The sequence below is a fragment of the Phaenicophaeus curvirostris genome, chromosome 3 (assembly GCF_032191515.1).
Source record: "Phaenicophaeus curvirostris isolate KB17595 chromosome 3, BPBGC_Pcur_1.0, whole genome shotgun sequence".
In the NCBI taxonomy this organism is placed as follows: Eukaryota; Metazoa; Chordata; class Aves; order Cuculiformes; family Cuculidae; genus Phaenicophaeus; species Phaenicophaeus curvirostris.
Window position 1 is genome coordinate 87,150,555 of NC_091394.1, and position 14,003 is coordinate 87,164,557.

At 42.1% G+C, this 14,003-nt stretch overlaps 1 protein-coding gene across 19 annotated transcripts in view; it reads right to left on the reverse strand.

The window, feature by feature from the left end:
• Nucleotides 1-14,003, reverse strand: part of MTSS1 (MTSS I-BAR domain containing 1) — a 125,289-nt gene that overhangs the window by 21,916 nt on the left and 89,370 nt on the right. For 11 of the 19 annotated variants that reach the window (XM_069854632.1, XM_069854643.1, XM_069854639.1 and 8 more), the window contains exons 4-7: nt 12,778-12,862; nt 11,444-11,535; nt 9,629-9,703; nt 3,979-3,990 (exon numbers count right to left, since the gene is read on the reverse strand). In XM_069854632.1, coding sequence (XP_069710733.1) covers nt 3,979-3,990; nt 9,629-9,703; nt 11,444-11,535; nt 12,778-12,862 — 264 coding nt within the window. The remainder of the gene's footprint in view (nt 1-3,978; nt 3,991-9,628; nt 9,704-11,443; nt 11,536-12,777; nt 12,863-14,003) is intronic. The other 8 variants (XM_069854638.1, XM_069854637.1, XM_069854642.1 and 5 more) reach the window with 1 other exon arrangement.

Here is a 14,003-nt window from a genome sequence, read left to right on the forward strand (position 1 = left end):
TATCGTATGCATTTCTTCAGTACTCCAGAACAAGGTGCAGTCATCAGCTCCCCTGCACTAATACACAGCCAGAGCCACAGAAAAAGAGCAGCAATGGAAGCAAAGAGATTCATGCTGGCTTAGTAGTATCACAGACTGGATATATACAAATCTCCTCTGTACAGAGTTAGGCACATTCCAGATAAAACTGCACAGATACTCACAAGCAGAGCCCTGCAATGGATCCTTTAAGTATCACACGCAGTGCAACACCAGCACGGCTACTGCCAAGGCCAGTATCTAAGTCCCAGCAGGAACACCCAGTGTCTGATCCTCTAGATCAGGCTGACCAGTGCAGTGTGGTCATAAAATTGACTTGGAAGTAAATAACTTCAAAAATAATAGACTCTGAAGCTGCAGTCACCTGCTCCCTCTCAGGCCCTTCCCCACACTCTCCTTTGCTATCAGATGCAGTGATGCAACATTTTAATACTTCTCTGGAATTGTTCTTTCCAGTTCCTGAAACCGAGACTTGCATTTTCACTCAGACCTCTTCTTTTGAGAGCTGCCCGGACATTACAACAAGTAAAACAACCTCACATTGTTTAAACCTAAATACTGGCTCACTAGCATGGATGTACCAACTGCAAAATTTATTAGCTGCAAACACACCCATTAGTCCGTCTCTGGAGAACTGCTGCAAACATTCAGCGGCTCTACCATATGATCATGCATTTAACACAGTAAGTTGTTGTTAAATGCATGTGCCTTTGCAGTGAGAAGACATGCACCTAGAAAGAAACTTCATTCCTTTGATAAAGTGACTCACGTTATAGTGAATTTGGGTAACTTATGTGGACCTCACAGAGCAGCACATCCTGGACCAGAGCACCCAAAACATGGGGGAAAAATAAACCTCATTTACACCTGTGCAACTCACTCAGTTCAACAAAGGTGTCAGGATAATATTCAAGCTGGGTATTTTAACCCTTTGGCAAAAGTATTTGCAGAACTGCATCGCTCTGCATCATCCTCTGTATCTCTACAAAGTCTCCATTTCATTCCTTGAACTGAGTCAGAACATGAACAGATGTACCATTTGCTCCCCACAACTTTCACGGGCCAGTTCTTATGCTATGGCTCTTGGGCACCTATGCAGTCAGTGAAAACACACAAGCTGTCCAGGGTATAATTCAAAGCAGGAAACAAGCTTAGGTGAATCATTTAGATGAGCCTCTGAGGTCAGATGTTTACACAGCATGAATATAGCTCTCTGCCGATGTCTGCTTGCAACTCATCTTTTAGGAGCAGGAAAGCTTTATTAATATCTCTGAAAGCTCCATAACGCAGACATCAATCTAGCAAGTCTTTTGAAACCAGGCATTCTCTTCCCACTCCCCTGAATCACCAGCTTCGAGATTCAGTGCTCAGACAGCTCAAGAATTTGAGGGACAAGATCTCTGCCCAATTTGACCAGTTTCCTTCACTAAGCAGTGCAGAGCACAGCCGCTCAACAGCACTCCTATACCCAGTGGACACTGAGGATGTGGTAGCCAACTGCTGATGACTCTGCTCCTCGCCCACCTTGGGTCTCTGCTAGTTTGAATCCACCACTTATTTCAGAAGGGAACACCGACCACTGGAGATCAAAGCAGTTCTTTTTCCTCTATGAATTATGAAGAGAAGGTCACTTGCCTATGGCATCCCTGACAACTGATTGCACTACCTTTGCTGTGGACATGAAGGACATTTTCACAAGGAACATCAGCAACTGATTCTTCTGTCCAGCTCACATCCTCCAGCCTTTAGGTTACCCATTTGGAAGGAAAATATTGTAATGACAGGAAATAGTTCCAGAACAGCCTCATCATGGAACAGCTGTAAAATCACTCCTGGAAGGACACTCCTGCTCAGCTGCAGACCGGTCTGAATGACCCACCAAAGTAATCATTGTTAGAAATGGTCAATAGCATCAAATGTAGTCACAGGTCACAGTTCTGCAACCAGACAGACATGAACGTGATGTAGGATGGCTCTGCAGAGCACATCCAGCCACGCTCAGAAGAATGAGTCAACAATCTTAAAGCTGAGGAGACATTAAAATCCAGCATTTCTCAAAGTTGAGCTCTGGTGTTACAAAGAGGAGCAGAAATGCAGGACCAGAAGTTGTGGACTTGCTTCTCCAACAGCACCATGCTCCAACAGCCCAGGGACTCATGGCTTGACGCAGGCAAGTAATAGCTAACGAATTGCAGAGAGCCAAACTGTTTCTCATCAATATTAGTATGAATCCACCGCTACTCCAAGGACAGTTTTAGTATGCTACTTTCAGAGCAGGTGTTTCACATCATTATCATGACGTGCAAGAACTTTAAAGGACCAACATGCATTAAAACCACTGGTTTACAGTGTTCTGTGTGAATCCTGGCTGAGAGCCTCATGTAGCATCTTAAGTAACCTTTGTTCAAAAAGAACTGCAGTAAAGCAAATACACTAGGAAGAACAAAAATGGTAACTCTGCTTTATAACCCAATTTCACTTCTATGTTTTATAATACAACTTAAACTACCGAGAATGTCAGTAACAGCAAAAGAGAACAATGCTCTCAGAGCAAGTCTGACTGCTAAGGTTAATGCTGTTATTGACAAAGTAATGTAGATAATATTGGCGAAATTACTATCTTCCACATTCTCGCTTGAAGAGTGCTCCCTTGCATATTTTTTAGGTGTCTGCACAGAACTTGAAAATTCCAGATGGACCCTTTACAGTGTGACAGAATTTACACTGTATGAGGCAACGCCAACTACACCTCTACCCATATAAACCAAAGAAGGGTCCAAGTTATTAATTCACAAATCACTTTCTTCATAAGACCATGCCTGCTTCACCTGCCAGGGTGAACAACCACTTTAAGTCCTGCACAGTCAAGCCAACAAATAAACCCATATGGATCTAGGCTAAGAACAGAAGAAATCTGCCTCTATTTATAATAGGTGGAAAACCTCATTGCTGGGATTAACTTCAGACCCATCCAGCAACCATATCTGGTGGCTTTGGAAAGCCTTTCTGGTGGCTACTGGAAATGTGAATAAGCCACTAACGTTCAAAAATACTAAGCTGTCCACCCTTAAAAGGAAAGTTCCAAGTTACTAAAGGAAACTTCCAGACTGAATTACAAAACCAGGAAAAACACAAAGTGTGGTTTCAAAATAGGGGACAAGCAGCATGCACCACAGTGCCCAGTTCCAGGAGCCCAGCGGAGATGCCTTGGTAAAGAGTCTCCCAGTCTGATCAATCCCGGCTTCTCCAAAGGGCAACACCTACACCATTACATCTATGAGTGGAGGTACGATTATTTCCCTCAAATTGAGAAACGCTGCATTTCATTCACAAGAAGATTTCAAGGCAGCTGCTTTAAATTTGCGATGCAACCGAAACAGCACTTCAACTCAAGCAGATTTGAGATGTGACCAGGCAGCAGAAGAGGAGACAATTGTGATGCTGATTTCCACCCGTTCCCCAGCATGAAGTTAAATATACTGACTTCTCATCTATTGGTTAAGAAAGGTGCATGCGGTTTTCAGAATTAAAGGGGGAACTTGGATCACAGGTTTACAAACAACAGCAAGGACTTCAAGCTCTAGACTTTAAAAGTCATATTAAGAATAAGATATTCAATTATTTGAACATCACCTTGATGACATGTCTATACCATTTAAGTTCTCTCCCAACTGTGACATGAGTTATCAGTCCATGTTAACCCTTTTCTAAAATAAACCAGACGTTTGTCCACAGTACTGATTTTCTTCTTTTACAGTGTTCCAATTAGAAGCCAAAAGAAAATAAATCAAAAGATGGTTTGTTCATTAAGATTATTGGTATTTTAGTTTCATTAGAAATTAAAGTCTAGGCAGTTAGTGGAGACCAGACACCATAGAGAGGCCACAGCAAGGGCTACAATAAACCAGCCACCAGGGTTACAGCATGGCACAGACTTACCCAGAGCCTCAGCTGTCAGGCAGGTGCGCATGGTGAGAAATTGCAGGACACAAAATTGACACAGAAAGGAAAATAAAAAACGTCAAACTGGTATTCCAGCATTCCTAGAGTTTAGACATTATCATCAGTGCCAAGACAAGAGAGCGAGCAGTTTGAACTAGACTATTTTGACTTCTACCACTGCTGATAAAGACAAACACATTAGCTTTGCTTCCTAATGAGCTGTTGCAAATTAAACTCCCAGTTATTTACCACACATTTTTACTTTAAGAGACTTAAACCAGTTTAGGAACTTCATTTAGCTTGCAGATTCCTAGGTGAGAACATGTTAATCCGTGCTTCAGAGGAAGTGCACAACACAGACAACTGGTCAAGCTGATGAAGCAGCACAAAGCTTATCCCCTCACAGAGAAGAGGGAACTCAAACTTGCAAAATTCTAGGTGGGTGCTGTGTTAGTAACCACAGCACTTTTTGATGTTCTCTACTGCAATTACACTAATAGATCATTAATTAAATGAAAAACAAATTGCTGATGCAATGTAGAGAAACATCAAAAAGATCGACCATAGTATGTGTATATTAATAGAAAACTTTCTGTTCAAAGTTTTGCAATAAACTTGGCTTGCTGTCAAAAAGAGGGGAACTATCAAGAGCTGTTCAAAACTGAAGGAATGAAAATAAATCAAAGAAATCTCTCTGGTCATTGATTCTTGCAATGTGCCTTCAATGCATTTTTATAAAGTGGAGCTCGTATTATAAGCTTGGGGGAGAAAGGAGAGGAACACTCGAAAAAACCTTGCAGGCACTTTGGCCTCATCCACACAGGATTTTTTTCCCCTGCAACAGATAAGGATAATCTGCTCATTAGCTTCCCTCCTTCTGAGCTGTGTCATATAGACTCCACTGTGAGTCCTGGCTCTCACTTCAGCCGTCATGCCATACCTGACTGATTCAGAGGAACAAGGCAATCTCCTGGAGGAGACAGGGTCTGGGCAGAGTTCCTCCCTCCCCAACCTGCCTCTCCAGAGAGGGCAAGTGCCAAGTACAGAAAGAATGCAAAGTACTTGAATGAGAAGGTTTGCTTTAAGAACTGAGATGTTTCTCAGTTATAATTACGTTGAAGAGCTTCATGTTTTTCCGTCAAGAGTCACTGGCTTTGTGCAATCATCCTTGAGAGCAGTGTAACAATATTACAGTTTCAAAGACCAGAGTGTAACACAAAAACAGCTGCAAGGGCTCTGAAACTCAAACGGGTCACCTTTGCTTAGAGATAAAACTCAGTTTTCACATGAACATGTGTTATATTATTTGGATCATTACATAGAACTCCTTGTCACAAATCTGCTTGGATTTAAACATTCTCCTCAAGGCTCACAGACATGACGAACCTGAAAATGAAACCAGTCAAGGTACAATCAGAAAGGAAACCTGTCTTGACAATCATTAATAGCCTAATGGAAATACAGAACATAAAGCCAACATGCACTCCAGATTTTACATATGCACTCAGTTAAATTTGAAGTTAGTTGCTTGATGCTTTTATTTTTAAACTAAGAATCATGCATTTTTTTTAACCTTCCAAAATGGTTACATGCAGAGCCACAGCTGCTGTCTCCCCTCTGAATTCAATATATCATCAACAGCTTCTAGAAGCTTACGGATCCACTTACAAATCCTTGACTCAGCAGAAACCTAACCATGGAATATATATTAAACATACGCATAATTATTCTGCTGACTCAGGTTAGCTGGGCTGACTTCTGATGTCCGTTGTTTGTCTGAAAACACAAACCAATTCAGATGTATGCAGTTCCATGCAGTATGTAGCTTCATCTGTTCAGACAACAGTTAAGTTTCAACACTGGGGTGGGCAATGTGCTCTACGGGACCATTCCTCCTGGAAATAAGGGGGTAAGGAGAAGGATGCCTCTAGAAGGCATGACATCCCCTAGATGCCATGACATCCCCTGCATGGATCTGGGAGGTGCACCACAATCCTATTTAGACTATGTATATTTTAGACTTCATATGGATTTTATTTGTTTCTAATAGTCAAAGACAACAAAACCAATGAAAATCAGCCCTGTAGGGTCTTTCACAGAATCACAGAATAACCAGGTTGGAAGAGACCCACCGGATCATCAAGTCCAACCGTTCCTATCAAAGTGCAAGACTTTTATTTACAAACAGACTTGCCATTTTACCAGATATATCTAGCAAAGTTCCAAAAAGGCCCCCTAATACCTTCTTGTTTTGTTTTGGGAAGTCTGGAATTTTCCCCATCACTTCAAGCTTTGGAAACATCTTTATTGCAATTAACACACCTACTCTGCAAACGTAATTTCTGATAAATGATCTAAAAAGTCCAGCCTGAACTTTCAACTTGGCTGCATGGAACCAGAACAAACAGACCACGCACAAGTCAGAGAACACGCAAACCCCAATGTTTTCAGCCCCTTAGTGCTAAGGTGGGGTGTCCAACCTGTAGCACTCCTGCTAGGCAAAGCCACACAGCCCATGGACCTTTCTCCCAAAGCAACTTTGAGATGTAGGTGAGGAGCAAGGAGCTGCTACACATGCTGCAGCCTACACATGTCAGCTACACATGTCAGCTACGAGAAGGAGCCTCTGCAGCCTGATAAGGCAGGGAGAGAGGACACCACTGCCATGACACAAATGAGAGAAGTTGAAGGTTACATTTGTGTTCCTGCATCTGAAGCTGCCCAAAGGAGAAGAAAACCATTTTCTCATCCAGTTACAGCAGAAAAAGCTTGAAGGACACTTTTAGTAGCATGCACAGAACTTAAGCAAATCTAGAATTCATCAAACATCTCAATTGCCCACAGATAACCATAAGGTTAATTCAAAAATATTCTTGCAAGTGCTAGGAAGGGAATGAATTGGTTGGTCTAGAGTCCCCATAGGCGAGCCAATAACTTTACAGAAAATTCAAAGGGACAGGTCCTGCTTGAGGAGTAACAGAACAAAGAAAGTAAGTCTGAGGAACAGGGACACAGGAGAATTGAAAACACAGTTAGACATTCACGCACTCAGCCACATGCCTGCTAGGGCAGTTTCACCCAAAAGCTTCCCTGCCCATTGTCCAAACCTCATTGTGACCTAAAGCAGAATCACTTCTTCAGCTTTATCATCTTATAAATAAACCCCTCCTTGATTTTTTTATCCCTCAGTGACAGCAAGGGCAACACACTTCACCACACAGCACATCGAACAGATCTGTCACAGTGAGCACATACAAAAAGGTTTTCATAACATTTAACACTGCACTCAGACCAATGCTTTATTCCTTCAAGGTAGGGGTCAAAAAGGCAAAGATGGGGGAAAGCATCTGCTACTTCATTTTCTTCTGTATTTAAGCACTGTAGACAACTTGCAAGAAGTCAGGGTGAACTTCCTCCCACCCCCTGCCCACTCATGCTGGGAACCCACAGGGCTGGCAGGTTTGGGCATTCATTCTCACATCCATATGAGCCTCAACACCTTCAACACCTCACTGCATCTCCCCTCCCCAGGGGTCATAATAACAACTCCTCAAAAATATTGCAGCTCCTCCTTTTTTCCATACTGGCTACCTGGGAGTCTTCATTGCTTCCACCTTCCCTGTACACATGCCTCTGCGACCAGCTTTAACCCCACCTCAGTCCCGCTGGGTTTGTGCTCTGGCCCCAAACACCATGTGTGTGACAGCACTTTCAAGGGGTACAGCACAGAATTACAGCATGTTCATTACCTACTCCAAAAGCATGTCATAACAGCAAAATTAAGCAAAGGAATGGCACTAAAAAAAAAACAAAAAAGACAAAAGAAGACTTCAATCATAGCATGGCCGCTAAAAAAAATGACAGCAAAATGAGGCTTGCTACACTTCCTGCTCAAAGATATTTAATCCTAAAGGAGAACACGACACCAGTGTGCTGTCCCTCATCATTAGCCGTGATGCACATTTGGGAAAGGGAGATAGGAAACTAGAAAATCCAAGGAGAAAGTCCTCTTGCTTTAACCACTCCTAACAGACACCTATGGTGGCACCTGGAGCACCTGAACAGAAGGGTTTTTTTGTCCAGACAGCTTTAAGTGCTTCTCTCTCCTCTTTTCACTTTACAGAAAATGCTGTCTCCTTCTCCAAGGCTTCAGATTGATTTATTCAATATTCAGAAGCAGGATAAAAGGGAGATGGAGTCTGATAGCTGTCAATTCACAGAAACAGGTTAAAAAAATGGTTCCTTCTTCCCAGATCACAGACATTCTTTTCTCATCTACCATGCATTGAGGGGTTCTTTATATCATACAGGGACAAGAACCACTGAAACCAGAAAAAGGAGGAAGAAAGGAAGAGAAACAGAGGGAATATCACAGACTCTTTAAAGCTATTGGTCTGAAGTCAGACAATTCGTCACAGAAAATGAGAAACAAAAAGAAAATCTTATCAAAAAAAATCATGTTCCCCTGGAGATGACCCTCTTGATTTAAAACATTAAACTTTTCCACGGACAGATGGACACACAGAGCGTACTGAGCTAAGATACCTCTTGCTGGCTTCCAGCCCTCCCTCCCTCATCCCCCATCTAACGTCACCTAAAACTCAAGAGCGGTTTTCCAGTCATGTGGCTTTCTACTAGTGTAATTATTGACTCACCTATTAGGAAGGAGAGTTAGAGACAGCTCACCTGCTCTGGATAACACTTACACAACTTGAAAAGCTCAAGAACACTCCCTAACCCAGCACTTATTTTTTTTGTTCCTGGGCTCACAGTTTTGAGGCAGGAGGGGAAGCACAAGTTGCAACCTGCAGGCTGAGAGCTGCTCAAAGCACACTTCCTACCCAGCTGGGATGAGCTCAGCACTGGGAAAGGGAACCAGAAGGTCAGCTTCTGTACAAGCTCCGTATTATTTCTCCACAGCTTGCTGGGGTTTGCACTTGGTCAAGTAAAACCCTCAGTGATGGCAATGCTGCAGCTGTCAGTGATGGTCGTTTCCATTAACACAATGATGAAACTCCTGTGACAGGATAGTGGTGGGAAAGTAACAGGAGCACAAGGTTCAGCTGCTAAAAAAGACAGACTGCCTTTGTGGAGAACTCCCTTTCTTTTCTTACTCATCTTTAGTTTTCTATGGTTGCCAAGTGCCCTCCCCCAACAACAACCCATGCCACCTTCTCACATTCAGAGGAATAATATAAGGTTTAGGACATCACAGGCTGTTAAATAAAAAAAAAAAAGAAAGGTGGTGGAAAGGTAGAACAGTGAGAAATGTTAATAGTTCCAGAACATTTACATAATGGCTTTTCTTATATTATTCCAAAAGATTCCAGAAGACTTTACAGGTATCCGCACAAGCCATGTTATCATGTCAACGTTCCTAACAGGAATAAGTTAGCAGCAAGCACTCTATTTTAAAACATGATTGACTTTGTACAAACAGTTTTAAGGCTTTTGTATAAGAACATTAGACAGCAGCTTCAGAATATGATTTAAATGACATAGTAATTGTACCCTGGTGTTCAAGTACGTACCAAGAATACATTACAAGGGACTGATTTATTACAGTAGAAAGGCCTATCGCTGTTCAATCTTTGTCAATGAGCAGAGCACAAAAAGTTTTCAACAGTACAAGTATGGAGCAAATTACCTTTCTTTGCTTTCTTCTGCAGCTTCAGTGTGTCAGACGACTTCTTTTTTATCTCTTGGCGGGCTTTTTTGTATTCTAAAAAAGCACACAGTCTCTATTATCAACCCATTCAATGTTAAAATGGATGCTTTTCACACAAAAGGTTATGTTTAAAGACATTAAACTATGAAGTTTTAAGACGACAGCCACTATTAATTAAAGAGGCTTAAAACTTGCGGTTTTAGTGCCTATATGTTTGGCTTAATATAATATTTTAGGGTGTGAGCACATTCACATACCAAAATCTTTCCCAAATAAGCAAAGTCTTTACAGAAATAACAACTGAGAACGCAGTACAAAATTAGAGTGCTTTTCATTTCAGAGACTCATTCACTCTCAGGAATGGAAAGCAGAGATGACAGGTTTCTTGAAACATCTGTGTTCAAAAGCAAATAGCCAGAAATGGTAAGGCAGAGAATATCCTGTGATCCCTCTCCAGCATGACAGCCAGGCAGAGAGAGAGGGTGATAAAACTTTGCCCAAGGAAGGGTCACAATGCCAGCTCTTTCTGATGAAGTGGAGCACACTGCACTTGTCCTCATTTTCAGATGAGCTGCAAATCCCAGGAAAATTAAAATACCAGAACAAAATATTCCACCTCTAGACCAGGCACACTAAAGGTACCAGATATGAAAACTGATACTTTAAAAAACGAAAAAAAGGATAAAAGGCATGTATACATGCATAAACATATACACATACACTTTAACAAAGGAGGTCAGTGTTACTATTCTCCTGTAGACAAAAAAACAGAAGCAGGCTAGTGGCGGGCAAAGGAACTGCACCAGGGCCAACTGCATCCCCAACACCCAAGTCTATCCACTAAACCCTAAATGTCACTGCCACTTTGGCTGGGGTCACCCCTATGTGCAGGAACCCAGGTGATGCCTCCCTCCTGCTTACTAGTGGCTCAACACTTCCCAGGGCACAAAGAGGAAGCTGTTTTCAAGAGCTGCTGATTTAGCTGCTTGTATTTGACCACAGTAACAGTGGGGCAAGAAGCAAATCCTCTTTTAGAGGCCAAATATGCTCCTTCCCATTAGTTCTCACTCTCCCCAAAACAGATTATGGTGATGCTGCTTCTTTCAGGCACAGCAAAAGTCTTCACTTGTCATGGGTGAACTGTAACCTTCTTTGAGCACCTGTGCTAAAGGGCTATCATCCCCAGTACAAGTTTAACAAAGCCAGAGCCATCTAGCAACATGCTCTTGCTGTGCAAGACTTTGCTGCCTCCTGCTCATTCGCCAGGAAAGCCTCTGGAGCAGTCATCAGCACTGCAGCCCTGAGCATCTCGTGTCCAACGACACAGATTTTCCATCCCCCAGGTGCACATTTCTATATTATGTCAAGATATAATATAACAATGCTGAATGTTATACAGGGCTTTGCGTTCTCTGGAGGACACTATGGCTGAGAAATAACATGATCTTAATAAGCTTTTAACTGCACCCTGGGGCTTTGCAGGGATAGATGCAACATCCCCAATCCTCAGCAATACTGGAGATCATACAGTGTGAGTGGGCTAACAGTTAAAACTAGTCACTGCTTATCAGTGTAGAAAAGCAACCCATCTCACGGGATCCTGCAAACTAAACCTTCAAAATGATATGTAAGGGTTAAAATCTGTTAGGCTTTTGGGGAGGGAATGTTTTAGAGGAGAAAAGTTGCTACACATTTTAAGCACGTAATTCAGTTCCCCAGTACAAACACAAAAAGAGGAAGAAAAGCTGATATTACAATCTTACTCCTATTACAGAATTCTTCCTCTGTAACTACCTTTTGCATGGTCTTTATCCAGTTGATTGGCCACTTTCTTCCACTCTTCCATCTGTTCTTGAAGTGGGTTTATCAGACAGTCAATTAAAGCACTAATTTTGTTGAAAAAACACAAAGAGCAATCAAATCCTGCAGATGCCCCTATTCTTATATAGAGAGCCAAGGTCAATATTGGAGTATTTTTACTTTTTGCTGTGACAGCTACCAGTGTCACAGTGTAAATATCAGAACATAAAAATGTTTACGCTGGAGAAAGCAAAGGAAAGGACTGGATCAAAAAAAATTCCACATCACAGGATAACCAGAAATACTGCACAGAAATTCAGGACAGTGAGGAACAGAGAGTAAACTAGAGGAGTGACCCAAAACAGGGCCAATGTAAACAGTTAGATCCTACTCATCTGTCACACAAAGAGCAGTTTAAATGGATACTCTGGAGACCGGAAAATTTCATGCAGCCATGAAGATCATAAACTTAAATAACATATGTGTATACACAAGAAGACAGAGCAGTTGTACAAGCAAATAACATCCTGCCCATCAATGTGCCTCACCTCTCACCAGTGGGGTCCATGATGCAGCACCAGTAATGCTCCACTAATTAATGAGATTGGGATTGAATCATTTAAACATCTAACTCTGGGGTAACTAGACACTACAGTTGTCTCCCACAGCTGATTTCACAAACAACTTTATTTTAAAAGGGGAAAACTATCCCAGGTCATTGGGTAAATGGTGAAGCATCATTTTGGTTCACTTCAGTAAAGTATAACTTTCAAGTCTGGTTAAAAAAAGGCACACATGAACTACTGTTTACTACAGAAGAGGGTTGTTTATGTGTAGCGCAGCTTACATATAAGTTAGTGCTCTCCATTACCTCTACCGTGTAACTTTAACTGCAAAAAGGGGATGAGAGAATTTGCCTTTTCCATACTTGTTGTTTCAAAGTTTCTCCCTTGGCCGCAAGCTACTTGGGCTCTCCAGTAAGCTGAGGAAGCTGCACAACACTTCCTGCTGCTTTAAAACTTAGTGACAAAGCTTAAACTCCTGAAACAAAGACAGATAGGTCACATCAGCAGCTGCGTGTTCAGTACTGAGCAACAGCAACCAGTATAGGGACTCTGCAGCGTTTAGAGTCATTTGAGGTGACAAGCCCAGTCCCTAGAACCTGCAGTGAAGTCCTGCATGTGCTGTGAGGTTGAAAACAACTGCTCTTCTCAGTAATATGGTCAGAGATCAGCTGAAAAGCCAGTGCCGGTGAATAGCTTTGGGTGTTCCCCAGCAGTAAACAAAAGACAAACCTTGAGCTCCAGGCCACGTACAGAGCCACTCACCTTGAGAACTGCCGGAGTTTGGACTCTATACTTCTGTGCCTCATACACATCCTGGTCAGAGCAGATCCAATCTCTCTGGTACCACCTGAAAAACAAAACATAAAGCAGGTGAGGCCCCTGATGAGATTCCTGCCCGTGGTACAGGCATGTCAATCAGAAGGCAGGTGTCAGGTCTTCCAGAGCAACTGTATAACAGATTCACAGTAACTCTAGAGTCAACCAGGCTGTTAACTGGGCAGATCGCAGGGATATCTACCACCCTGGGACAAGATTAATTCCTGTGCATCCACAGACCAGAACTGAAAAATTATAATAAACACAATTAAAAGACAGTTATTCCCAGCAGATTTATCTGCCATGAGACCCAACCCCTTGGCAGAAGAGCTAAAAGAAAAGAGCTTGAGACATCAGAAGACAAAGCTGGCAAGCAAGCGGGCATCTACAGTTTGTTTCCACATTTGAGAAATAAGCCCAGGGGATTCATTACAATTTTCCCATCTCTAGATTCTTTAGACCCAGTGCCCCAAAAGGATTTTGCTCCTCCAGAACGTGTAACCAATCCTACATATTGCCTCTCACATCACTGACACCCGCTATCAGAGCATCGCGTGTTCGTGCATCTCGGGTCACGCACACGTTGCTCATTCCATGGCCAGAAGATGGCACTAGTTCCTCTATGCCCTCACTCATCTCGCTTTCTCATAAATGCATGACAGTAAAACACAATTTTCCCAAGTGTTCCTCCTCTGAAGTTTTCCCTTTTAAAACCACACATTCTCCCACTGCCCACTTTAATCAGCATTGCCAGCTTTGATCAGCCTATTAAGTTTCAATATCATCTTGGTTTGGTTAGTGTCAGTTTTGATAATTGCTAAGTTCCTGTTTGCAAGCCAAATCTACTCTTCTCAGGGTACACACCACCAACACTGGTACAAAGTTCTTCCAAACTCTAGTATTCTCTGGATGACCAAGACAGCAGCATCTATTTTAAAGTCTCATTGGATTGTTAAAAGAACTATACACTTGCAATATACACAAAAATATCTTCCTTAGGTTTTAAAACCTGTATTGTGCAAGTACAAAATATTTTCCTAGTAAAGAAACTTGAAAAAATTCAATAATTTTGTCCGTTTATAAGCACAAAAACAAGTCACCATTTTGCTGCACTCTTGCAGAATTAAATCCTGTGCTCACGAAATGGCTCTGCAAAAAAAAGACACTAAAGA